This window comes from Mustela erminea, chromosome 6 (genome assembly GCF_009829155.1).
Source record: "Mustela erminea isolate mMusErm1 chromosome 6, mMusErm1.Pri, whole genome shotgun sequence".
NCBI lineage: Eukaryota > Metazoa > Chordata > Mammalia > Carnivora > Mustelidae > Mustela > Mustela erminea.
The window spans coordinates 126,715,121-126,741,086 of record NC_045619.1 but is presented as its reverse complement, the minus strand read 5'-3'; the positions used below and the strand labels follow the sequence as shown (position 1 = coordinate 126,741,086).

The window sequence follows — 25,966 nt, the reverse complement described above, 5'->3', positions numbered from 1 at the left end:
AGGCTTAAATGCTTGTAGAGTGCTTAGCACAGTGCCCATTGCCTAGTAAGTGCTCAGTGTTAGCTACTGTTATTTATATTGGCGGGAGAGGAACAAAGCCCTAAGATGTTTGAATGAGTGCCCTGTGACAAGTAAATAGGAGAAAAGAAAGAGAAAAAAAAAAAAAAGGATGTTTGTAGGTTTGCATTATTTTTATGAATGGAATAAAACACACTTTTATATGATACACTTGTAAAAAAAATTACAATTCTAGGTTTTAAAACTTTGAAATATACAAGAAACACGAGAGTATGTGGAACCCACCGGTATAATGTAACACATCATAGTAAAGGCACACCTGTTTGTCTACTGATCAGTTTAAGAAATGACACATTTAGATGACCTTGAACCCCTGTTTGTTCCTCTCAATTACATCCACTCCCTTGATTCCCAAAGAGGATTTCTTTACTTTGCGGTTAATCAAGGCCTAATCATTGACCTTTGCCTTTACAGTTGCAACTCACATGTATGTTTACCTAAACAATATCTTGCTTAGATGTGTATATTTCTGAATGCTACATAAATAGAATCATAAGTTGTATTCTACTGCAACTGGATTTTGCTCAGCATTATGCTCCGTTGATGTCTGTAGCTATAGTTCATTTTCACCGATATGAAGTTCCATTTTATGAATATATTACAAATTTATTTACCCATTCTCTTAAAAAATGAGACAATCGGTGTGTTTCCAGTTGCTTAGGTATTAGAAACAATGCATCCTGGTGCAAAAAGGCAAGAGACCGTCCTAAGTAGAATTTAGAAACAGAACTGCCAGATTATACCGGATTAGAGGATTTGCTCTTCTTTGCTAGATAAAGCCAATTTGCTTTCCAAAGGGTCACACCAATTAAATAATTTTATCTTTTTAGAGTAGTTGTAGGTTCACAGCGACATTGAGTAGCAGGTGCAGAGGTTTCCCACACTCCCCTGCGCCCAGGCAGGAGCTGCTTTCCCATTATCAAATACATCCCCTGTCGGACTGATACATTTGTTACAACTGATGAAAGTACACTGACACATTATTATCACCCCGCGCCGGTGGCTGAAGGGCTGCACCAATTTTGAAGGGTCTAAATGATGGGTAGGTTCAAACCCTTGAAAATGTTTCAAATTAATCCACCCATAGGCACAGACCGGAAAAATGAGCGGACAGACAAGCTCTCACCTCTGTCCGGGCCTCCACGTCGCACGCGGTTGCGGCCACCAGTAGAGCTGCCTTGCTCTGCACAACCGTGTTGGAGGAGCGGAGCGGGCCGATGAGGGCGTGCATGACGTCGTGGTTTTGCATGTTCACCCGCAGGGGCTCCTGCATCGCCATGTTCGCTAATACTGTAGCGGCGCTGGCGATGGCTCCGTCTCGTTTACTCGACAGGATGCTTATCAGTGGATCGATTGCATCGGCTTCAGCAGCGGCACTGGGTACACAGAAGAGAAATGCGCGTCATCTGAGTTCAAGAAGCGGTCCTTGGAGGGTACAATGGAGCTTATTAAACAAATGAGTACATAAATACGGTTTTAGAAAAAAAAATTAACGTCCAATGCAATGAACCCAGACTTGAGGTGCCAGTGATTTAAGTGGAGTCTGGGAAAATGTCAGTTAAGAGTGAATTTAAATTGTCCTTTTCCTACTTCTACAGCTTGTCATTATAGAAAAATGCATGACTACTTCTTAGAAATCCTCCTACAGCTGTTTTTTTTTTTTTTTAACTCCATGATACTTATAAGACCAGGAAATTTTATTCAAAGAAAGTCGATTAAGATATTCTCAACCAGTAGGAAAGCAAAACTATATATTTCTTTATTCTTTTTTTTTTTTTTTTCTTAGAGAGGAAGAACCTTAATCTTAATCTGGGCCTCAATCTCACAGCCCTGAGATCAGGGCCTGAGCCAAGATCAAATGTCAGGCACTTAACCAACTGAGCCACCCAAGAGTCCCTAGAAAACTATGCCGTTAAATAGGGGGAATGATTGAGTGAGAGATGCTCCTGGTTTGAGTTAAAACTCTTTAGCTCATCCTCCCCATCTTTAAATGAGGTTGTTAATTGTAGGCAGGGGTTAACACATTTGAAGCCAGCAAAACATTTTGGAGGTGAAAGTTGATTTACAAAGTAAATATCAAAGATCAAAGTCATAATATTGACATAATGACTAGTTTTAGTAATGTAGGCATATTCAGTTGCTTAATTTCCTATTTCTGCTATAAAAAGACCATGATTATCCGTCAAATACATTAATAGTCTCACAAGTAATAAGCCTCTTTTTAAGAAGGCCCTACTCTCTAAAGTCCTTGCTTTCTAATCACTTAAAAAGCTCATAAAGTAGTAAAAATTAAAAAGGGGATCATTTTAAGGAGAGGTAGATGATTTAATTATGTTCTTTAATATTTGGAATTCTTTCAAATAAGAGATGTTCCAAGCCATAAGATATACAGAACATCCTACTTTCAAAGGAAGACCCCAAATTGTGTTAAAAACCCATTTACATCGTCATGGGAATAGAAGTAATTAAGACAATAAAAACAAACCTGAGACTCCAATAACATGAACGTCCCTTTACGTTTTATATCTGACAATTTTTTTCCACTTAAGATCATATTAAGAATGAAATCTGAAAACAAGTGAGGCTATAGGATTCAGCCCATCACCCTGTATTCCGATGAATATTCTGATAATTAAATTTAATTTGGTAGTCACTTACATTTGCTGATTGTGAAGAAGTGACAATCTCGAGATTAGAGGTTATCACAACTGTCTGAGAGAGGGCACAATGTAAATGAAGTGCCATCAGGGAGAAAGGAAGCTGTGATTGTCACTCAGACCAGCTCTGAAGTGGACCGAACAGCAGCTACTGGGCTGTGATGAAATGACCAATGAAGGCGGCCACTCTGGGGAATGCTGGGCTCTGTTGGTGTTAACCCTGAAGGCAGCTCCCACCCCTGGTTTGACTAAATCCATCCAGAAAACACACTAGATTGCTATGAAGGCAAAGTCAGAGTTTGCTTCCATTTCTTCCTATAGTCCTTGGTACATATTTAATCCTTCCTGTGGCGTCACCCATTATTTTCTGGGGAAGGCATCTCTTTAAAAATTGGTTAGATGACCTGTAACCAAAGTTTGTTTCTATAAAAATATAGGAAGGGTCTGCCTGCATCTCACTATGACAGCTTGAGAGCCAGCATTTGCCCTCCTGTCTTAGGGCACAAAATAAACACTCAAGATAATTTTACTTTCCATGCTTCTCCTACTATTAATCAAACAGGGGTCATTTGATTGTATGAATAAGGAAAAATTTGGAGGCACTAGTACATTAGTTTCTCAGAAACTTCTCCTATTTTGTACTTAGAGCTTAAATATTGAATTTTTTAAAACTGCCAGCAAGAATTTTAAATTATGCATATTTTCTAATATAGACATAAACCTATTAAAATTGTTTAATTTCTTTGACTTATTTTTCATGTACTGAATGCAATCAGTCCCTTCAACCAAAATACTTTGTACTTAGTAGCCACTGGAAACATGCCTCAGTTAGAAGGCACGATTCCTTTGTCATTTAGTGATTTTTCCCTTGACAACGTTCAAGGGAACGTTTTTAAAACGTCCTGGAGAATCAGGGAGGAGCACACAGTGGAGGTGTTTCATTGCAACCATGTGAGAAGCTGCAAGTATTGTAGGAAAGCGCCTACCAGTACATTCTCCAGGGCTGTCTTTTGTATGCTTCATGGCTTTTCTGGAAAACTTAAGTGAATACATAGGATCACACTTTGTCGTCTGATTTCTCTTATTTATTAAAAAACAAAACAAGACAAAAAACAGGCTGCAAGCTCCCGTAATGTGCGCCAGACGCGTCTCTGCTCACAGCCTTTGTGCTTGTGTTTGCTTCGTCTTCTCTCCTGGACAAAGGCGGATTTTGCCTTGGTTCATTTTTATCTCTACCTTCTCCTCTTTTCTGTGCTCTTTATGAGCCAATAAGGAGAAGTACATAAAATCCTAGCTGTTTAAGAAACGGGAGATTCTAGTGCACAGTGGAATATAGCTTTTACTAAATTGAACATAACTCCCAGCACCGAAAGACAGATCGCACGCTTGCAGCTGGGAGAACGAGCTGCGCTGTGTGTACAAACCTGCCCGTAATGCGCTGTGTGCCGTCTGCGTAGGTGTAAAAAGCATAAGCGAAATTAAGTTATTATGGTTAAAAAAAAATCAAGCTATTATTTTTACCTAAAAAAAAAAAACACCAAAAAACAATAAAGCAAAAAACCAAAAAAACCCTCATTTCATTATAGAAATAGAGCACAGAATTTACTTTTTTTTTCTTTTTAAAGAATCGCATTGGGGCGCCTGGGTGGCTCAGTGGGTTAAGCCGCTGCCTTTGGCTCGGGTCATGATTCCAGGGTCCTGGGATCGAGTCCCACATCGGGCTCTCTGCTCAGCAGGGGGCCTGCTTCCCTTCCTCTCTCTCTGCCTGCCTCTCTGCCTACTTGTGATTTCTCTCTGTCAAATAAATAAATAAAATCTTTAAAAAAAAAAAAAAAAGAATCGCATTAATTCTGTGTTTTAAACCCAAGACATTCTGTTTTATTTTTCCCTGTGTCTGATAATGTACACAGGCTGGAGCCTGTCATATTTTAAAAACACATTTCTGTTTCCTAGATAGTATGGCATTATCCAAATGAACGGGACAGAAGTCAAACTGCTTTGTTACAAAATCCAGAATTATAGGGCCATATGTCATCATGATAATCTGAAAATATTTTGATTCTTACTATCGTGAACCTCCATCAGTTGGAGTTTCATCAAGTAAGAGTTTAAAATGTACATTAAAAAAAAAAAAACCTAAAACCCAAATATGGAAAAGTATAAAAACTTCTGTTTATATCATTTGATGTATGTAAACAGAAGTGAAGTTCGGCATGTCGTGTGTAACCAATTTATTACCACGTTCTGACTCTTTTCCGTCTCCCTATTTCTCGAATCTCTCTCTTCTCTCGAGCTCCGTCTCTTCCATCGAATCCATTCCTCCAACCCCTTGTGAACTGGTGTGCTCTTCTAACAGGTCTCTCCCGCCACCCCCGAGTCTTTCTCCAACTTCCAGCTAAAGGAATCTTCTAAAATAATTACCAGATGATTATAATTATATACATCATACGCCTCATCAGATTTTCCCCCTCTTCAAAATGTTTTTGGGGGCGCCTGGGTGGCTCAGTGGGTGAAGCCTCTGCCTTCGGCTCAGGTCATGATCCCAGGGTCCTGGGATGGAGCCCCGCATCGGGCTCTCTGCTCCTTGGGGAGCCTGCTTCCTCCTCTCTCTCTGACTGCCTCTGTGACTACTTGTGATCTCTGTCTGTCAAATAAATAATCTTTGAAAAAAAAAATGTTTCTGGTTTCTCATTGCTCAGGATGAAGCCCTAAATTTCCCACATGGCCTCTGAGGCCCTGTTCGAGCCCACCTGCCTCCCCTACCAGCCCACACCCCCCTCACTTCTCCCTGTGGCTTTGTGCTCAGGGCCTCTCTGGCAACCCGCAACACGCCAGGCTCTGGCTTATCCCTGGGTATTCTCATACACCCGCCGTTCTAACTTCTCGATGAACTCTTCCTCCTGATAATTCCCAATCACCTTGCCAAGCTCAGCACAAGTACCTCATCCTCAAGTTAGCATATCTTGAGCCCCAAACTGGATACCAGGTCTCTTTTCCCCACGAGCTCAAGATTATTTGTTTGTGAAACATATATACATTTTAAAAAAAATGCTGTTTGGGCACAAAGGGTCCCACAGAATGGCAACGATCTTGAAATATTCTGTTACAGAAGCTTGTTGTGTAAAGGACTGACCACAAAGCGTTTTGGTTGAATCCCTGAGCCCCACAGTGAAAAAGCCCTTAGAGGAGGGGCACTAAGAATATGGTTAAGGAAAAATACAATGACCGTACACACATAGTGTCTGCTTACGGCTCACTGAAAATACTATGCGATTTCGTGTCTGTGTGTCTTTGCATTCGTGGTTTCTCTGCCCGAAAGGCCTGGCCCTACCTGTCCACATCCCTTTCCCGGGGGAACCATAGTTTGCCCTTCAGAACCCACTCAGCTGCCCCTTCTGCTGTGGTCATTCTTGTCCATCCCCGCCTCTCCTGGTTTCTCACTCCTTCCTCTTACTATGTCTACACCCGGTCCCCACGTCTTGAGTCTTATTTATATCCCCAGTGCCGAGAAGATCAATATATATAAATTGACTTGACTCCACTCAAGGGAAGCGATGAAGAAAACCTCAGGAGGAGTCGAGAGAGGGTGAGGGGAAAATACCCAGTTCCGCTTTACGGTTTCAAGAAGGCACAGAGGCACAGGACCAAAAAAAAAAAAAAAAAAAAGTACGGGACCCCAAAGAATTGAGATCTCTGCTTGGAGCACTTACAGCCGCTCTCCCCAACCCCAACTCTTCCCTAATTTAGTGAAGGAGTTTTTATATGGAGTTTAGGGAATGACATCTTATACTTTAGAACACGTCTTAGGGATATGTCCATTTATAAACCAAAGGACATCCACGTTTTTTCTTTGCAGACGTGGGCGGCTCCATTCGTCTGGGTGGTATCACCAGGTGACCCTCTTCGGTAGTTCTCAGAAAATCCTGGCTGCGGTTCGCAGATCCCATTTAACCCATGGGTAAAGGCTGGTTACATGAATCAAGGGTGACCTTGGGCAGGACAGAAATCTGTTTAACAGAGCCCACATACAGGGTAATCTGTGGAACCTGATGAAACAGATGGTAATATTGGCAATCAGAACCTTGTTTGTTAACAGTGATTACAACCATTCCCACCAGCCTGACTTTTCATATGTCTCGGCGAGGTTTGTCACACCGAGGAAGACGTGTTGGCGGCAGCCCTGGTGCAAGTGGTCAGGAGAGGTGCTTAGGCTGCAGGCGGGGGTGGGGCATGTTTGAGCCTTGCCGGCTCCGCGTGAGTCTGCACAGGTGCGTGGGGACGGGGCGCTGGCGGGGATGATAAACGGGTCTCCTGGTTATCACAGCCAGATTTGGAATGCTGGGAGCAGGATTCCTGACTCTCGTCCAGCCAATTTTTCAACAAAAGTAATGATCCAAAAAGTCAAGTGTGTTCGTTAAATTGATCAATTTCTGAGTACATCCGAAACAACTCTGACCCCGGCGCAGCCCCACGGTGGCGGGAGAATGGGATGTTTGTCCCCAACTCTGGCCGAACTCCAGGACTGACAAAAGTAGCCAAGAGAATTTTCTCCTTTTAAAGAAATCTTATTTAAAGAAACTTATCAGTAGTTAAGGGCTCTCCCTTAACACAATTAATTGTAGGTGAATGCTTAAAATGAAGGATTTTTTTTTAAAGTAGCATGTAATTACTAAAGTAAAACCCAGCCACAAAAACAAATGCAAGCAGTTTTACATCCTATAGCAAAATAGGGAAAAAGCCAAATAAATAAATAAATACATACATAAATACATAAAAATTTTTAAAAAAAGTATGTGACCTAATCGTATATTTTGAGAGTTTTGAGAGTTTGTGTTCTCTAGCTGGCTATGACATCATGGGTTCTAAAGAGAGAGCGGCAGTTGCAGAGAGGCTAACCTAGCACTTCCACAAGCAGCGTGCAGGTTTTTGTTACCAATTATAAGGCAGTCAATCAAAGTCTAGGGAAATCAAATGTAATTTTCTTACAAGTGACGTGGAATACTTATTGACCTCTCTGTTCAATCGCAATACTTCACTTCCATACACGCCACCTTCTGTTTCAAAAGCTGGACTGCCTGCCAATAATTAACTAGCTGCCATCAGGAAAGAACCACCATCTTCATTTTACATGGCTGACTTGTTTCCTGATAAAACAGGAATAATGGTCAAGGTGTTGGAATACTTATAATAAATGGCTTTTGCAGCTACCGAATGTTTCTGTTTAATCCAGAAATCAGTCTATTTATGCATCTGTATGTGACAAGTGACGCAATCCCTAAGTAATTAGAGGTACCATGTTGATTTTCTTCACTAAATAATAAGGACGCCACATGCTTTCATGAGACAGGACAGAAAAACCCAAGGCACTTGCTGAGCTGCCTTATTCTCTCGGCAGCTCTAATGTCACTTCTTCAGAGAGGCTGTCTTGGATGAGCTCTATGTCATCGGCCCTGACCCTTTTCACAAAAAATGTCATGCATACTCCTCTCTAGGACATTGTGCTGCTGTATTTAATTGATACTGTTATCACTTCTGAAATTACCTTCTTAAAGTTACTCCCTATGGCCTGACAGCAGTCTGGTGGAACCTTCGATGTGCTCCGTATGGTTTCCCTGCAGCCTCGAACAGTGCCTAGATATAAGAACCCCCAAGTAATGGTGAAAGTTACAAGAGAAACTTAAACTCGTAACTTCCTTCACCTCTGCGATAAAATGATAAAAGTAGTAAAGAATGATCCCAACTAGTTCCTAGTGGAAGTTGCGCTCAAGACTCCTTATGATGCTGGATAGAGGGTAATTAGTAGATGCACAAAATACAACAGATAATCTAGGCTTGCTTTTCTTTGTTTTACAGTGAAGAAAGATAACATATAGAGAGATTAAGATTTGCTCGTGAGGCAAGTCAGTCAACCAACACAGGATTAAAAGTCTGGTGGTCTGACGTTTAGTCTATAACCTTTTTTACAATCATCCATCTCTGAAGCTTTAAAAAGTATGAGGTTTTCTAGGGAAAAAAAAAAAAAAAGAAGCCGGGGAATGAGAAATGAGGCAAGCCATTTTGCTATGTAGCATAGTGGGGAATTCTTACTAACCACCGGATATATTTATTTCAGTTTTCCTTATTCTCTTTGCAGAAGGAGGGGGAAGGAGAGGAAAGCTAATGGAAAGGAAACTGGGAGAAGTGGAGGGAGTGTAGGAAGGAAAGGAGAAAATGAAGACTCACCCCTCCAGAGGGGCGTGGCCGGTCCAGCCTAGGACTCAAAGACATCAGGAAAGCAAAGAACAGCATTTTGGTGAAGATCTGGAGAAGTTCAGACTCAGATACTGAGCAGGAGGCAGAGAGAGAAAAGTTGCCGGAGTGGAGACTAGGAGTTTGAACTCCCTTGAACTCCCCTATCAAGGTGCTAACAGGTAGAAAGGAAAAGCATCCATTCAGTAAACTTGAAGGGAAATAATACAAGAATAAATTTACTACAAAGACTCTTCCCATTTATGTGATCTATTAACTTCAGCAACCTTTTAAAATAGAAAATAAATATTTTAAGTTCTTTGAGATATCATCCTTAATACAAAAGTTTAAAATATCCTTATACAAAACTGAATTTTCTAAAAGGTTATGAAACTCAGTTATCTTATAGGATGCTCATATTGTGAGCATTCTATTTCAAAGGAGGTAGCATCTTTTTTTTTTTAATTTATTTATTTGACAGACAGAGATCACAAGTAGGCAGAGAGGCAGGCAGAGAGAGAGGGAGAAGCAGACTTCCCGCTGAGCAGAGAGCCTGATGCGGGACTCGATCCCAGGACCCTGAGATCATGACTTGAGCCGAAGGCAGAGGCTTAACCCCCTGAACTACCCAGGTGCCCCAAAGGAGGTAGCATCTTACAACAAAATGATACTAATAAGAATTTCAAAACAAAACAATCTTTTCTATTATATAAAGTCAAGAGCAAAAAATCAGCTCTAGAGAGACTACAATAGCAATGTGATTAACTGTGCTGTCCAAGCATATCTATTAATCTATATGATTATACAGCACCGCAGCTATTCCGTCACTTGAGCAAGGCACGTGTCAAAACATTTTAAAGCGCCTGCACCTTAAAAGGGACCAAAGACAAACGCAAGCGTCTATTAACACACATTTAGCAGTAGAATATTCTTTCTTCAAAAGCAACAAAATGAAATGCTTATGAGACAATATTTTAATGTTTTAAAATATTATTTTAGACGCATCAGAGAGTGTTTCAAATTAAATTAGTGTGCCTTTCATGACAATACAGAGCTCTTTCCGTTGCCTTTTTTGCCCATCCCCCAACTTCCTCCTCAATGACCACTAGGGGTCAGTATGAAGACATAGTTCCCTTCACCGTTCACAAGGAAACCGGAGCTCTGGAAACATTTTACTGGTGAAAACCCTTAGGCAACAAAGACAGTAACTGTATAGCTTTGGCATTCTGAAGTCCAGCCGAGACAGCAAGTCTATAACATGAGTTTGCATTTTTCACAAGACTGAATTTTAATTTTGTAAATCACAGTGGGTTAGTTCTACAGTGGATGTTTCTTTAATAGCAAAGTATTCAAAGTGACAAGATGGTTTGCTCTAAGTGTATCTGTGTGCTTTGGCCAAGAAGCATGTTCTAAAGGCAGGTGGGTGGCTTAGTTGGTTAAGCATCTGCCTTTGGCTCAGGCCATGATTCTGGAGTCTCAGGATTGAGCCCTGCATCAGGCTCCCTGCTCAGTGGGGAGTCTGCTTCTCCCTCTGACTCTCTGTGGTCTTGTTCTATCAAATAAATAAAATCTCAAAAAATAAATAAAAAAGAAGCATGCTCTAGAACAGATAGTGGAATTTATTTTCAAAGAGTGAGAAAACACCACTCAAGCCATTTCAGAGCTGTACATCCCATCTCTCTTATAGAGGAACAGAGCTGGAAGTGAAGCTTGTGGTGTTTTGCCAACTTTAGGGGAGACTTTCTTTCTCCTTCAAAGTGACTGTCCTCACTCAGCGCACATTAGCCTTGAGAGCACAATATAACCAATTCTAAGATACAGCATTAGTCTATATACTTAAGTTTACAAATCAAAAGACATATTTGTAAAAATAAATATACAAATATATTATCTTCCACCAATTCTATTTAATGGGGTGAGAATGGGAGAAAAAAAAAAAAAAAAGCTTTGAAAAGTGCTTTCTATACATACTAGGGAGATTTAACATTCCAAGAAATGACTTAGAGTGATAACACCCAGTGACTGACGGGGAGTTGGGTCATGGTGAATGGATGAGGTCCTGCCTTTTCCGGAAGGGCTGTATAAAGTTCTGCACGTGGCATACCTTTGAAATGGTTTCTCTACACCTTACATGGTTTCCTTAGGCATGGTCCACCAGGAATAATTCTACCATTTAGTTAATGTTTTATTTCTAAATTAGCAAAGAGAAATATTAATACTGATAATACAAAATAACAGGTTATCCATAGGTAATAAAGAACATTCAAAAGTTCCCAAAGTACTCAAATATACATCCATATAGTTTGGGGACATTTTGTCTCTTTCTGGAATCCCTTTGAGGTGTGCTCCTTACTCATCTCCTCACTTCCTTTGCTGTGGTCCTCACCGTAGGTCACACAAAAGCAGACGGGTCCTTACAGAAGAGCTTTGTCTCTAGAGGCCCCTGGGTTGCTCAGTCAGTTAAGTGACCTGAGCCCTGAGCTCAGGTCAGGATCCTGGGGTCCTGGGATTGAGCCCCGCTTCGGGCTCCCTGCTCACCAGAGATCCTGCTTCTCCTTCTCTCCACTTGCTTGTGTTCTCTCTTGTTATCTCTTTCTCTCAAGTAAATGAATAAAATCTTTAAAAAGAGAAGGAGGAGGAGGAAGAGGAGGAGGAAGAGGAGGCCGAGGGGAACAGGGGAGAGGTGGGCTCTGTCTTTCATATTGTGGAGGCCTGCAGTGGCCTGCATCAGTCAACTTTCTGTTTGTTTAAGTAACCACTATATGTGCTGTCATTAATCAATCATTAATCAACTATTAATCAATGATTGATTAATCAATCATTAATCGATTATTAATCATTAATCAAGTAAGAATTAAGTTACTTAAGTCACTGTTGTGGAAAGCCAAGAAGGGGTACAAGAAATAAAAAATAAAGAAATGGAGATAAGAAGGTCTCTCAGCCTGAGTGAAATTGCTCAGTTCTACATGGAGAGAACATGGAAGTAAGGAGTATGAAAACGCGGGATTTAGTATGATCTGTGAGTAAACAACAGAGACTGGATTATGTATTCTCTACAGCAAAACCACCGTTTGTACTTACTTATCTATGGGTATTCATTGTATTATTACTTTTTATGTTTCCATTTTATTCATTGTCTTATTTCCTAAAATAACTATATCTTTTGAGATCTAGTCACCAACCCTCCTATTTTCTAATCTTTTCATAGTTTACTAATAGCCAAAATTTACTGAGTGTTGGCAAGGAAAACGAAAAACATCGAACTCTTTTTATTCTTAGGATAACTCAAAAACTAATTCTGATCAGATCCAACAGATGGCAGCGATGTTATAAATTAACAGTTTAAAACACTCTTGTAATAGGTAGAGTCTGCCCCCCAGAAGAATGTCAACCAACAATAATTCTCTAGATATTTGCATAAATAATGTACAGCTTTGATATGAATAACTGGATAGAAGAGTACAAGGTTAATATCACATGAAATGTTGCTGAAATGGTATTTCCTACATCAAAAATCAACTTTATCCTTTCCAAAAAGTATTATAAATTGAGAATTGTCAGAAAGATTATCAGTGAACCAAGAAAGGATAACAGTGTCCAGAGTAACTAAATGGGTTACATTTTTTAAAAAGATTTGTTTATTTATTTTGAGAGAGAGAGAGAGAGAGAGAGCATGTATGTGGGCTGGGGTTTAGGGGGCTGGTGAGGAGGAGCAGGGGAAAGGGAGAGAATCTTCAAGGAGGCTCCGTGCTGAGAGTAGAGACTGACGCAGGGTTTGATCTCAAGACCCTGAGATCATGACCTGAGCTGAAACTCAGATGCTTAATTCATGGAGTCACTCAGCCACCCCAATGGGTTACATTTTTATATAAAAATTCATTATTGCTCTCTGGTTTCTATTTTCGCCTACTTCTTCCTTTCAGGCTTTTTGCTTTTTATTTATTCACTTAAAAAATAATTTCACTTTTTCTTTTCCCCCATCACTTTCAGTGAATCTGGCTGTACTTGTCCTTTTTTTCCTACACCTCCAAACTATTATTTTTATTTGTGTTCGTGGCCTTTGTGTTTTTATCCACTTTAAGTGATTTTTACCCTGTAGATAATAAAGAATGAAAAGTATGACTAGGAAACTCTTAGAGGTGAGTTTCCACTGTTGCTTTTGTGATTCAAATTATGTAAAAATGAGTGCGCAAAATGATCACTTTCTGTTGGAGGTTATGGGTATTGATGGATGTCAGAACTGTTTTTTCACTGTCCTGTTGCTTTCCATTATATTTGTGGTAAGTCTACTTCCCCCAAATGCCTACTCTGCAATGGGCACATTCTAGATGCTTGAGAAGTATCCGTGAATTAAACAGACAAAGGCACTTCCTTCATGGGTGCTGGTCAGAGAAGGGTTGAGGACAGAAAATAAATAACAAACATAATGAGTCACATAGTGTATTAGAAAAGTGCTACGGAAAAGGGGCAGCAGGGAAAGAGGTTTGAAAAAAAGTGTGTCTGGGTACAACTATAAACACTGTGGTCACGGTGGGTCTCTTTAAGAAGGTGACATTTGAACAGACTTGAAGGAGGAGAGAGCCATGGGCATTCTGGGGCCAAGAATATTCCTTGCACTGAGACTAGTCCAGCCATAAGGCCTGAGGCAAAATACTCCTGAAAGTTGTACATATTTCCAGAAAAGTTTTTATGACCTACTTCACCTTTCATTATTTTACTCCCCAATACTGGCTTCTTTGTGAGCAAAGGGATTTGTGTCTATTAGATTATTATTGTTTTTTTTTTTTAAGTACAGTCTCAATTGTCTATATAACTCAAATACCTGGAAACGTCATATATTCAGAATATACATGAGTACTATCAGAAAGAAAGAAAGAAAAGGAAAAAAGGGAGGGAGGGAGGGAAAAAGAAAGGAAGAAATGGTCACTGGGGACCAAAACACCACTTAGAGAAGAGGTCTCGGGTCCTTACTTGTGGCTTTTATATAAGATTGCATAAATCTCAGTTACCTGGTATCCAAGCTTTTAACTGACTGAAAGGAGGGATTTGAGGAGAGTTTTGGCAGGAGCAGTCCTGCCAATCAGATCTACAGACAGTAGTGAAAATTCATACTGAGAGGCTGCCAATGAGGGGTCAACAAAACGCATCAACACCCAAAAGGCAATGCCACCAGAAGGCCACACTCGGAGTGAGGCAAGCATCTACCCTCCCTACAGGGCCTGACACCACCACCTTGGAGCACACGATGGCCATCAACTCAAAATGGCAACCATAACCCTCCCCTGCAAAGTCTAAAAACAGTATGATCAGTTTCAAAAGTTGGAGGGAAGGATTTCAGATTTTAATTCAAATGCACTATGAATTTTTTTAAAAAGTTTTGATTATAAAGAATTTTCAAATATATGGAAAACTTGAGCATCTAGGAATCCTCATCCACAGAGAATATACCACTGAGGCAAAATCTTTTGGCACCAATTAAGGTGATATTTATAATTAAAGTGGAAAGAGGTATGGATGATGTGGCTATTTATTGGTCATTGCTAGCAAAATTACTCATTGTCTTACCTAATTCTCTAGGATATGGGTGTGTTTTCTTTCTTAAGAAAGCAAGATGTGTGAAAATCTGACTATAGGTATTTTAGATTATAAATTTATATAAAATTCCATTTTTAGATTGTGAAAATATTTTATTTTTTAAAAGCATTTGTCAAATTTACAAAAAGAGTCACCACAAAGTATATTTTTCTTTCCTCTGGTTGATTTTTTTTTTCCTTTAACTTAGAAAATTTTTATTTACCCACAACTTTCCAGGCAAAAATCCATTGTTACATAAAGGAAATTATATCAGCATTACATGTAATCATAACACACCAGAGAAAACTCAATTCATGAAATGGGTCTCCAACTCCAGAAGTTACCCTGGCTTTAAGAATTATAGGCACATAGAGATACAAATGTTAGAGAAGGGTTGTCTTCTAACAAACAAAATTAGTATTCACAGTGCTTAACTGCAATTTTTCTTTTTAATTAGGCCAGCAATTATCAGGTATCTAAACAGCTATGCAGTACACCTGGAAGCCATTAGCTCTGGTTTTTTGCCTTCTTTTATCACTTAGGTGTGGCAGAAAAGCAACATTCTTTCCATCCCCTAGTCCTACTGCCCCAGCAGCAGAGCCATGACTCAGCCCACCAACCTCTATCCCACATTTAGGAAAGATGATCTAAGGCCCTGCTTCTAAAATGTGATGCTAGAAATACTCATCAATGCTGAGTTTAAATTAATATGTTTTTAAAGATGATCTGAGTAGAAAATGCTTCTTATTAACAATAATCAATCATGGTTGCTGTCTCTTCTGTTGTGGTTCTAATTACTACTCTAAGAGGTTTGCTAGAAAGATAGACAATGTGGCTTATTTGTTTTCATTCCTTTTGGTGGACTATAGAATCTTTGTCAACTCCAGTCTTTAACATTTGACACAAACATGTCAAATCTTACTCCATTTCCTTCTCAGAAACATTTATTTTCAATATCTTTTAGCCAAGCAAGTCCAAAGTAAAAACTATGTAAGCCTCGAAAGATATCCATAAAACCACTTTCATTCATGTCCCATGTCCCAAACCAAACACAAATGGAAAAACAAACAAACCAAAAAAATCAGAATGGACCATATATAATAGGTAAAAGAAATAACTGCAATTGGAAATTTATCAAAATAAAAATAAATTACAAAAATAAAGAGGGGTGTGGCATCATTTAGTGTTAACTGACCTTTCTGTGTTGACACAATGGAACTATAGAGTCAGATGACAAAATTCTGTGAAACAGATGATTAAATTGCAGGAGAAAAACTGGGGGCAGCCTCTTTTGGAAGCTACTTAACATCCCAATTTTCTCTGATTTTATATAAAACCGTGAGATGATAGAAGCCAGGCAAACTCACATCAAATTGCAATGTCTGTATACTCTGGGGGCCTATTAAAGTATTTCAGATACTATATAATCTAAATGTACCTAAGCCAGAAGTGTTTTAATGTCACTGATAAGACTTCTGCACCAGCACATTGATACTGGAACAATCACTAAATATGCTATTTTCAAACTGCCACTTACTATGACTCAGTATTCTAGAAATTCGTGTGGTTCATGTAGATGATGATGAGCCTGAATTTCAGAAATTACCGTGTCAACGATTATAGCTATTTAAGGAGAACAATTTCATTCTGATGCTTATACATTTTGGCTGTATTTTAATCAGGCATTGTTAGATTTTTTTAGTCATTGAATAAGGCCTTGTAAAACATTTGTGTGGGAGGAGAGAAAGGGAAAGAAAGGGTAAGAAATAGATTAAGTATATGAGGGAGGTGGAGGAAGATTTATTTCAAATTTAGAAAGAATGATTTTAACCACAATATCACAAAGGAATAATATACAAAAGTTATTGACTTGCGAATTGTGAAGGTGGGTTTTATGTGTCAACCTGACTGGGCTAAACAACATGCAGGTAGTTGGTAAAACATTGTTTTTGAGTGTGTCTGTGCAGGTCTTTATGGAAGAGGTTAGTATTTGAATCAGTACACAGAGTAAAGGTTGCTTTCACCAAAGTGGGTGGGCCTCACCTAAGCCATTGAGGGTCCAAATAGAACAAGAGAAATGGAAAGGTGAACTTGCTCTCTACCTAAGCTGAGACATTCATCTTTTCCTGCCCCGGGACACTGGCTCCCCTGGCTTTCAGGCCTTCAGACTCTGACTAAATTATACCACCATCTTTCCTGGTTCCAAGGTTTGCAGATGGGAGATCATGAAACTTCTTGACCTTTAGAATCACGTAAGCCAATTCCTATAATAAACCTCCTGGTCTATGTATATTATGTCCTATTGGATAGGTATCCCTAGAGAATTCTGACTAATAAACATACCAAATATGATATAGGGAGGGTAAATAATTATTTATGAAAGTTGCCTTCAAGAAATTCTCACTCTTTTAGGGGCGCCTGGGTGGCTCAGTGGGTTAAGCCTCTGCCTTGGGCTCAGGTCATGATCTCAGGGTCCTGGGATCGAGCCCCGTACTGAGCTCTGCTCAGCGGGGAGCCTGCTACCCCCCCCTTCTCTTTGCCTGCCTACTTGTGATCTCTCTCTCTGTCAAATAAAGGAATAAAATCTTTAAGAAGAAAAAATAATAAATTTTCACTTTTTTATCAGGTGGACTTCTGCAGAGAAAAGAACATAGATTCTGGAGGCCAGGAGACCTGGGTTTAATTTCCAGATCAGCTATTTTAATAAATTTGTATACCTAGGAAAATTAGGTAAATTTCAGAGCCTCAGTTTTCTCATTTGTTGACAGATTATCTTGATAATTAAAATTCTAATGAATACAGATCATGTACCACAGTGCTTGGCATGCAGAGGGCATTCCTTTCCAATCTTTCCTCATAGTATTTACCCATAATATGTTGTTTCGGACTGACTTTCTAAAATGTTTCTAGATTTGCCTAATGTTTATGTCACTTTAAAAAGGATCTTTTAAATTTTTTCTAGCTTTATCAAAGGTTTATATAGAGTTGTCTTTAATATTTCCAGCACTATCCAGTTCTGTTTGTTCTAGAATCTTCCACAAGAGAGGGTTCCTGAGGAATAATCCAAGCTAGAACAGCTGACAGAATATGTACAATGGCTTGAAAGCCAAAATATTACAATCAGAACATACTGGACTGTTGGAGGTCCCCAGAAGAGGCGGCGTGGAGTTGTGTGGTACTCACTTTGCATTTGCCGCGTTGCATGTGGTCAGATTAGCCAGGGCGAGGGCCGCAGCTTCCCTCACTTCTTCATTGTCACTCCTGAGCGACTGAATTAACTGTGGAATCCCTGCAGAAGCAGAAAGGGGAGACGTGAGTCTATAAACATCCAAAAAAACAACAGTTTGGTGGCCTAAAAATGTTCAAAATGGGTCTGTCTGGTTTGCTTACCCTGATTATTGAAAAATTCTTTGCTGCTTGAATTCTCACACATCACCGAAATAGCTTGGGAGGCAGCAATTTTCGTTCCGTCATTTTCAGAACCCAAAAGGGCTACAAGGCATTTCTCGACCTCTTGTTCGTGAAAGAGTTTTCTATTTTCGGCTTGCATAAACCAAAAGGAAAAAAAAATTCAGAATGTTGCTGCAAAAACCATGCAAGCGTAACTACTTCCTCATCGAAAATATGACAAGAGTTCAAACTATTTCTTAGCTTTAGTCACAAAGACTCTAAACTAAACAAAATATACAGCTGCTTAACCTTTAGAACACAGTGATGATGCAAAATGACTTATGGTTATTGGAATTTTTTTCCTGTTCCCTAATATGATAGCAATAACACAGCAAAGAAAATTCTAGGACTTCCTGGGTGGTGCAGTCAGTTAATCCTCCAGCTCTTGGTTTTAGCTCCGGTCATGATCTCAGGGTTGTAAGATCGAGCCCCATATCAGGCTGTGTGCTCAATACGGAGTCAGCTTGCGAATCTCTCTCCCTCCGCTCCTCCTGCTCATGGTTTCTCCCTCTCTCTCTCTCTCTCTTTCTCTCTAAAATAAATAAATCTTAAAAAAAAAAAAGAAGAAGGAAAATTCCATAATAATAAAAAGCCAAGTTTCAGATTTAGAGAGAACTTATTTAACGTCATTCATGGTGCCTGGAGTAATGCTGTCTTCACACTAAGGACAAAGCCCTGTTTATTCGATCTTCATTTTAAATACAAAACTCAGTATTTGAAGGGTGCCTAAGGTGTACAAACTGGCATGCTACATGCTTGAGAGAAAAAGAGAGAAGAGGAGAAAGTAAAAACGAGTAATAGAGTATGATTCCAAGTCTCAAGGATTTATAATCCTCTATCAAAACCTCATAATCATTTTTATCTCATTACAATACGTGCTGTTGTAGCAGAAATGAAATATTTAATTGCTAAATTACCATCAGTATAATCTAAACACACACATTAGTATGTTTTTCTTTATTTGAAAACAAATAAAATTATGACTCTAAGTACATAGCATGATATTTACCCCATTATAGAACACTAAATGAAAAACCAAAGTATTTTTAATGCTCTTTTTTCCCTAATGTTTTTCTCCTGATTTTGTTTCATTTTTTAAATAAATGACAACCTCATTATTATACTAAGCAAACATTACATTAAACTAAATTAGAACATTAAAACCTAATTTTTTGGTCTATGTTCTATAGTTAATTCTAAATAAGTTACTATTTATTAAAGGCATGTACTCAAAAAAAGGTATATTAAACCAAACTCAATTTTAATGCCATAAGAGGTGCCAGAAACTAGTTTGAAAAGCAACAGCTTACAAATAATTTTTTGCTCATTTATTCACATTTCCTTCAAAATACTTTGTCATAGGGTTGATTCTCCATTAATCGACTTTCATAAACTCAATTTACTTGGTTAAAACAGAAGAATTTGTGATACATGTCTTAGGATGTTGATATACATCGGAGAATACTATTCTGTTAAAATAAAAATCTCTGTAAAAACAGCTGATTCTAATTTAGGTCATACATAACATCTGCATGTGGAAGTAATTCATTATGTACATATACTGTAATTAACTTGTTTTTCCAGGAATATTCTCAGAAGTTATTGAAACTGGTTTTCCACTTTAAAGTTAACATATGATCTCTATCTTCTTCCAAAAATAAATTTTTAAAATTGCCTCCTTCACAGAAGCAGAGTCACATTCGGATGCCACCATTTTTGCAAACATTTTTGGCCCTTGTTCATCTGATACACCGCAAGGGCGTAACAGGCATCAAGCTAAATTACTAACACTTCTGGTCATTTGTCTTAAACCAATTACAAACCATGTCCGGTAATCCTATCATTTTAATCCCTTGTTCCTTTCGTTTAAAATTAGAATTCAATCAGGTCAGAACTGATTTATAAAAATGTTGTGATTAATAGTTAAATCTCAACTATGTGGCTTCTGCAATGTTTTAACATATATGTAGTCCTGATTAGTAATCCCTGAATAAATAAGATCTGAAAGTTTTCTAGAGTCTCTGACCTAAATTGTTTAGATTTATTATTAAGACTTCCCTGAATTTAAAGCTCTAAATCAACTTTACTAAACAGAACAGTCTGAGAGTAAATTTCTACCAGGGAAATCAGCCAAACAAATTAATTTGTAAAGACTAACTTTGGAGTATGCTGTTGTTGCATTCAAAAAACAGTATATATGCAATTATTGGAAAGATTTTTCAAAATAGTCTAAATACTGCGGGCAATTAGTTTCTCAGCCCTGCTGGGAGTGTTCTCGAAATCCAGCTGTGTTCACCAAACCTCAAAAGTGCTGACTGCAGTGTGGCTATAATAGATTTAAAAGATGAATTAATGTATTAACCAAGCACCGTCATTGAACTGCTACGCCAAGAAGTAAAGTATTTATGTTTTAATTACACAGATAATAAAGATGGGAAGGTAATTACGCGACTAATAGAGTAATGTGCTTTAAAAATAACATTTGTGCAGTATCACTAAAATAAAAAGCATGAGGTTTTGTAACTGGAAATAAATTTCACGTGATGATGCTTTCTTCACCCATTCTAGGAAGCTGCTGTTGTGCCACCTTTGCGCCTGCTGAGATGTTAATGCCAGTTCATAAACCTCATGGCAACGTGGTAATTAACACCTTCCCCCTCCTGGTGCCAGGTCAAAGGCATACTGAGCTGGGCTTTCTATGGTGGGGACCCGTGTTAAAAAGCATTCAACAAACAAAACTTCAAGGTTGTGTGTTAATGTGTTTGTGTATTTCAACTGTGTTTTTGACATGCGATGACAATGCATTACCTAACCCAAAAACATGTTTGATGATGATGGAAAGTAAAAAAAAAAAAAAAAAATGTTATAAAAGAATACTGATGGTTACATTATTCTTAACAACAGGATAAAGAGCAGTATTTGTTAAAACCTGCTTATGAATGGAGTTTTCTAACTGTGCAAATAGCTCCTCTCATTTGGTAGGCTGTCTTTTAGTCTTGCTGATGGTTTCCTTCGCTGTGCAGAAGCTTTCTATTTTGATGTAGTCCCAATAGTTTATTTTTGCTTTTGTTTCCCTTGCCTCAGGAGACATATCTAGAAAAATGTTGCTACGGCTGATGTCAGAGAAATTACTGCCTGTGCTCTCTTCTAGGATTTTCTAACTGTGGAAAATTATTTTGAAACTTCACAATGATTTATCTTCAATACAGAAATACTAGGGGGTAACTTTGTTAATCCTTGTTAAGTTTTTAGAGTTTATCATTGTTACTAATTAATATAAAAGACAGCATGCTAGATCAGGCTAGGTCTGGCAGAAAGAAGTCAAGGCAGGCAACAGTTATAAAAAGGGGTAGACAAGAAATATAGGTAGGGTTTGAAAAAAGAAAAGCACAGAATAGAATGGAAGCAGGGAAGAGGAGGTGGTTATTGTTGATCTGGCCATGTAAACAGCATAAGGATGTAAATAAACAAACAGTAGAAGAGAATAATCAGCTAAATGAAACTTCTGTAAGATTTAGGAGTTGGGAAGTCAATGTCAAATTCTACAAGGACTGTTTTGGCAGAATGGTAGAAACAGAAGTCACATGCTTAAGGTTAAGAGATGGAGATAAGATATTGCTAATCTGTGGGGACATCACCATCCGTTGTTTGTTCCCTTAACCCTAATTATACTTTGGAAAGGGGTCCCTTCTTTTGTCTCTTTATTTAAATCATCTGGAGTTTACAGAACTGGTTTTCTCCAAGACCATATTTGGGTGATAAAGTGGCAATCTTAATATCAAATTAGAATTTAAAGCTAAAAATCAGTTAAGTGAGATTTAAAAAAAAAATTAATAGTGGATATAAAATAACTCTAAATAAAGCAAAGTCAATTAAAACAAAATTACAAGAGAAAATCAACAGAAATAACATAGTGAGAAACTTCTAACATACCACTCTTCTTCTGTGATATCAAAGAATAGATAAAAATAAAGAGGACAAAAACTGTACAATGTAATTTATAAAGTTGAACTAAAAGGTAAATATCAAACTCTACATTCCACCAGAAATACATCTTTTTTCTACTCAACAAATATTTGTCCACTTATTTTATTCATTATTTACCTTTATCTTCTAGAATAATTCCTTGCATATAGCATGCATAGAATAAATATTAGGTAGTAAGAAAAGAGTGTATCTTTTCAAGATTTCATAGAAGACCTGTATACACTGATTATTTCCTAGACCTCAGTGAAAATGCAATATTATTTCCAAAGCAAAATTTACATTTTTTAACTACAAATTAAAAAAATGTTAGACTTTAAAATGGAAGCCTTTGAATTCTGGGTTCAAAATGGGGATCTGGGGTTCACTGTAGGGCTTTCCCTCAAAGTGTTGGCTCAGTTTGCTGACATGGTCAAAAGGCTGATTAAAATACTTGCTTCATAAAACTGAAACTGAAAATAATCATAAGATAACCAAATCTTTATATTACATAAAATGATGGTGCATATTTTTAAAATGCTGTTTATAATACATATCACCTCACTTGAGAGAGACATGATGAACAAGAGAAAGTCCAGAAAAAGTAAGAGGATGATTACAGGATAGCCTACAGACATGATATATAGGGAAAGACTAAGTAAAATATAGATTCTTCAGTCTGGAAAAATGGTGGCTAAAGGGAACATGAAAAAATCACAAATGACATCGATGTAATAAATACAGATTTAGTCATTTGATTCTAAAATAAAGAGTGAGGAGACACAATTTGGAACTGGAATATAGTCATTTTAGAGCTAACATAAGGAAGTAGATTCATAAAACATAAAGTGCCAGATGGGATTTAAAGACTCTCTGTTAAGTTTCCTTGTATTACAAATAAAGAATGGATTTCAACAAATGGTGCTAGGGAACTGGATTTCTACTCACAAAAGAGTGAAGTTGGATCCTTACCTTATACCCGTATATAAAAACCACTCAAAATGGATCAAAGACCTAAACATTAGAGATAAAACAATAAAATTCTAAGAAGAAAGCAGGGGAAAATTTTCCTGACATCAGATGTCTTAATGATTTTTTGGCTATAACACCAAAAAGTACAAGACACAAAAAATAAATTGGATTACATCAGAATTAGAAACCGTGTATCAAAGGACACAATCAGCAGAGTGAAAAGGCAACCCACAGAATGGGAGAGAATATTCACACATCATCCATCTGATAAGGAGTTACTATCCAGAATATAAAAAGCACTCCTACAACTCAATAAAACAACAACAACAAAACAAAACAAAACAAAACAAAACAAAAAACACAACCTGGTTAAAAAAATGGACAAAGGATTTAAACAGGTATTTTTTCCAAAAAAATAAATGGCCAATAAGCACATGGAAAAAACACTCAACAACACAATCATTAGAGAAATACAAACCAGAACACAATGAAATACCACCTCATAGGCATTAGCATGGCTACTAACTAGCTAACTAACTGACTCAATAAATAAATAAATAACATAGCAAGTATTGGTGAGAATGTAGAGAAATTGGAACTCTTGTGTCCTGTTGATGGGAATGTGAAATGGTGCAGTTGCTATAGAAAAGAGCACGTCAGCTCCTCAGCAGATTTAATGCAGAAGTACCATATGATCCAACAATTCCAATCATGAGTATATCCCAAAGAACCAAAAACAGGGACTTGAAAAGCTATTTGTGTATGCATGTTCATAACAGCATTATGCACAGTAGCCAAAAAGTGGAAGCAACCCAAGTGTCCATTAACAGACAAATAGATCGGGTGCCTGGGTGGGCTCAGTCAGTTAAGCGTCTGCCTTCAGCTCAGGTCATGATCCCAGGGTTCTGGGACTGAGTTCTGCATCGGACTCCCTGTTCAGCAGAGAGCCTTCTTCTCCCTCTCCCTCTGCTTGCCCCTCTGCCTACTTGTGCTCTCTATCTCTCTGCCAAATAAATAAATAATAAAAAATATTTTTAAAAAATAGACAAATAGATCAACAAAATGTGATATATACATCCAATGGAACACTAGTCAGGCTTAAAAAGGAAGGAAATTCTGATGTATGCTAGAATATGGATGAACCTGAGGATAAGTCGTGCAAAGTGAAATAAGCCAATCACAGAAGGACAAATATTGTACAGTTCCACTTACATAAGCACTTAAAATAGTCAAAATCATAGAGACAGCAAGGATGGTGGTTATCAGGGACTGCAAGAAGGAAGAAGTGGGGAGTTCGCTGTTCCATAGATACAGGCTGTCTCTTTGGCAAGATGTAAAAGAGTTCTGGAGACGGATGTAGGTGATGGCAGCACAAAAATGTGAATGGAATTCATGCCACTGAGCTTAAAACTGGTTAAGACAATAAACTTCATATTGAGTTTATTTATAATAATAAGTTTATTTATAATATTAAGTTTATTTATAATCAACTTTATTTATAATAAACTTAATATTAAGACAAGAAACTTAATATTATGTGTATTTCGCCTATTTATTTATTTATTTATTTATTTATTTTAAAGTTTATTTCTTTATAATCTCTACACCCAACATGGGGCTCAAACTCATGATCCTGGGATCAAGAGTTGCAATGCTCCACTAACTGAGCCAGCCAGGCACCCCTCTTACAACCATTTTTAAAAGAAGAATAGAATTCATTTCCTTTCTTTTCATCAAAAAATCATTTCTATGAATGGCACCATTCTGCTTCTAGCCATCCCAGCCAGAAACCTGGTCTTATTCTTGACATTGCCTTCTTCCTCCTCCCACGCAGGTGGTCAGTCAACAAACACTTATGGACCCTCCCAATGTGCCAAGCACTGTGCTGGTGGTCCTCCTTGCAAATGTCTGTTTCAGGATACTCTCATCTTCTACCTCGATTACCACAGCAATCCCCTTCCTGGTCTTTTTTGGGTCTGGTCCTGCACTTCTAACCTCTCCGCCACCTTGCAGCAAGAGGGTGCTTTCTTGAAAAAGTGACTATCTGTAATGGTCCCTCAGCTCTCCAAGCCACTTCAGTGGCTCTTTGTTGCTAGCAAAATAAGGTCTGAAGTCCTTAACTTGGCCTCTATCACCCATTAGCATCTGGCTTCTCTTTCTACAGCCTTCACTTTTAGTTTTCTGCTATATTCTATTCACTAGGCATTCTGAAAACTTTCAGTTCTGGAATTTACCATGCTCAGTCTCTCCTCTGGCCTGTACACTGTTCTTTCCCTTTAGAGCACTTGTGATCCTTCCCCATCTCACCATGACCCTCTTTGCCCAGCCAATTTCTATTATTTACTTTAGGTCCTGCTTATAAATCACATATGTCAGGAAGATCTATCTGATCCAAGTTGACATTTAGTGACCCTGCCCCTCCCCCCATCCTGTTCTTCCATCATCAAGCCCATTTAACACTACAGTGTGATCACCTGTTTCCTTGCCTGTTCTGGGTTTATTGACACAGAGTGGGGGCTCAATAAATCATTAATAAAGAGGTCCAGAGAGGCTGTGATTCCCTCATATTCACAACCTAGGTCATTGCAGTGCCAGTAGGGGACTAGCAGAACAACTGGACCACCAGGGACTCTCCATCCAGTGCTCTTCCCAATGCTACATCACATGATGAGTAATAAATTCATGAAACTCACTATCCCAAGAGGGGCTGCAACCATCTTGAAATAAGACAAATTGTAAAAATTTTAGGTCTGATATTGTCCATGGCTCTTGGTCTCAAATAGCTAAGAAGTCCTGAGAAAGTTGGAAAACAGAACTGATCAGGATTGATAAGTTCTAAACTCTATTTGACAGAATACTGAATCAAGCAACTTATGCCAGTATTAAAACTTTAATTTCACAGCCTGTCTAGATTTGCCAAGTCCCCTCTATGTTAACTATGCACTGGATGGTGAGACTCGTCTTACTGCAATAAAATTCTGCCTTCAAGAAATCAGTATGGATTGAGAAGGAAATGTTTCCCATAATATACACATAGACAAATA

The 25,966-nt window shown here is 38.3% G+C and overlaps 1 protein-coding gene across 6 annotated transcripts in view; it reads right to left on the bottom strand.

Moving 5' to 3' along the window:
* Positions 1–25,966, bottom strand: part of ARMC3 (armadillo repeat containing 3) — a 92,854-nt gene that overhangs the window by 29,841 nt on the left and 37,047 nt on the right. For all 6 annotated transcript variants that reach the window (XM_032349608.1, XM_032349610.1, XM_032349609.1 and 3 more), the window contains exons 9-11: positions 17,928–18,080; positions 17,721–17,826; positions 1,205–1,454 (exon numbers count right to left, since the gene is read on the bottom strand). In XM_032349608.1, the coding sequence (XP_032205499.1) occupies positions 1,205–1,454; positions 17,721–17,826; positions 17,928–18,080 (509 nt within the window). The remainder of the gene's footprint in view (positions 1–1,204; positions 1,455–17,720; positions 17,827–17,927; positions 18,081–25,966) is intronic.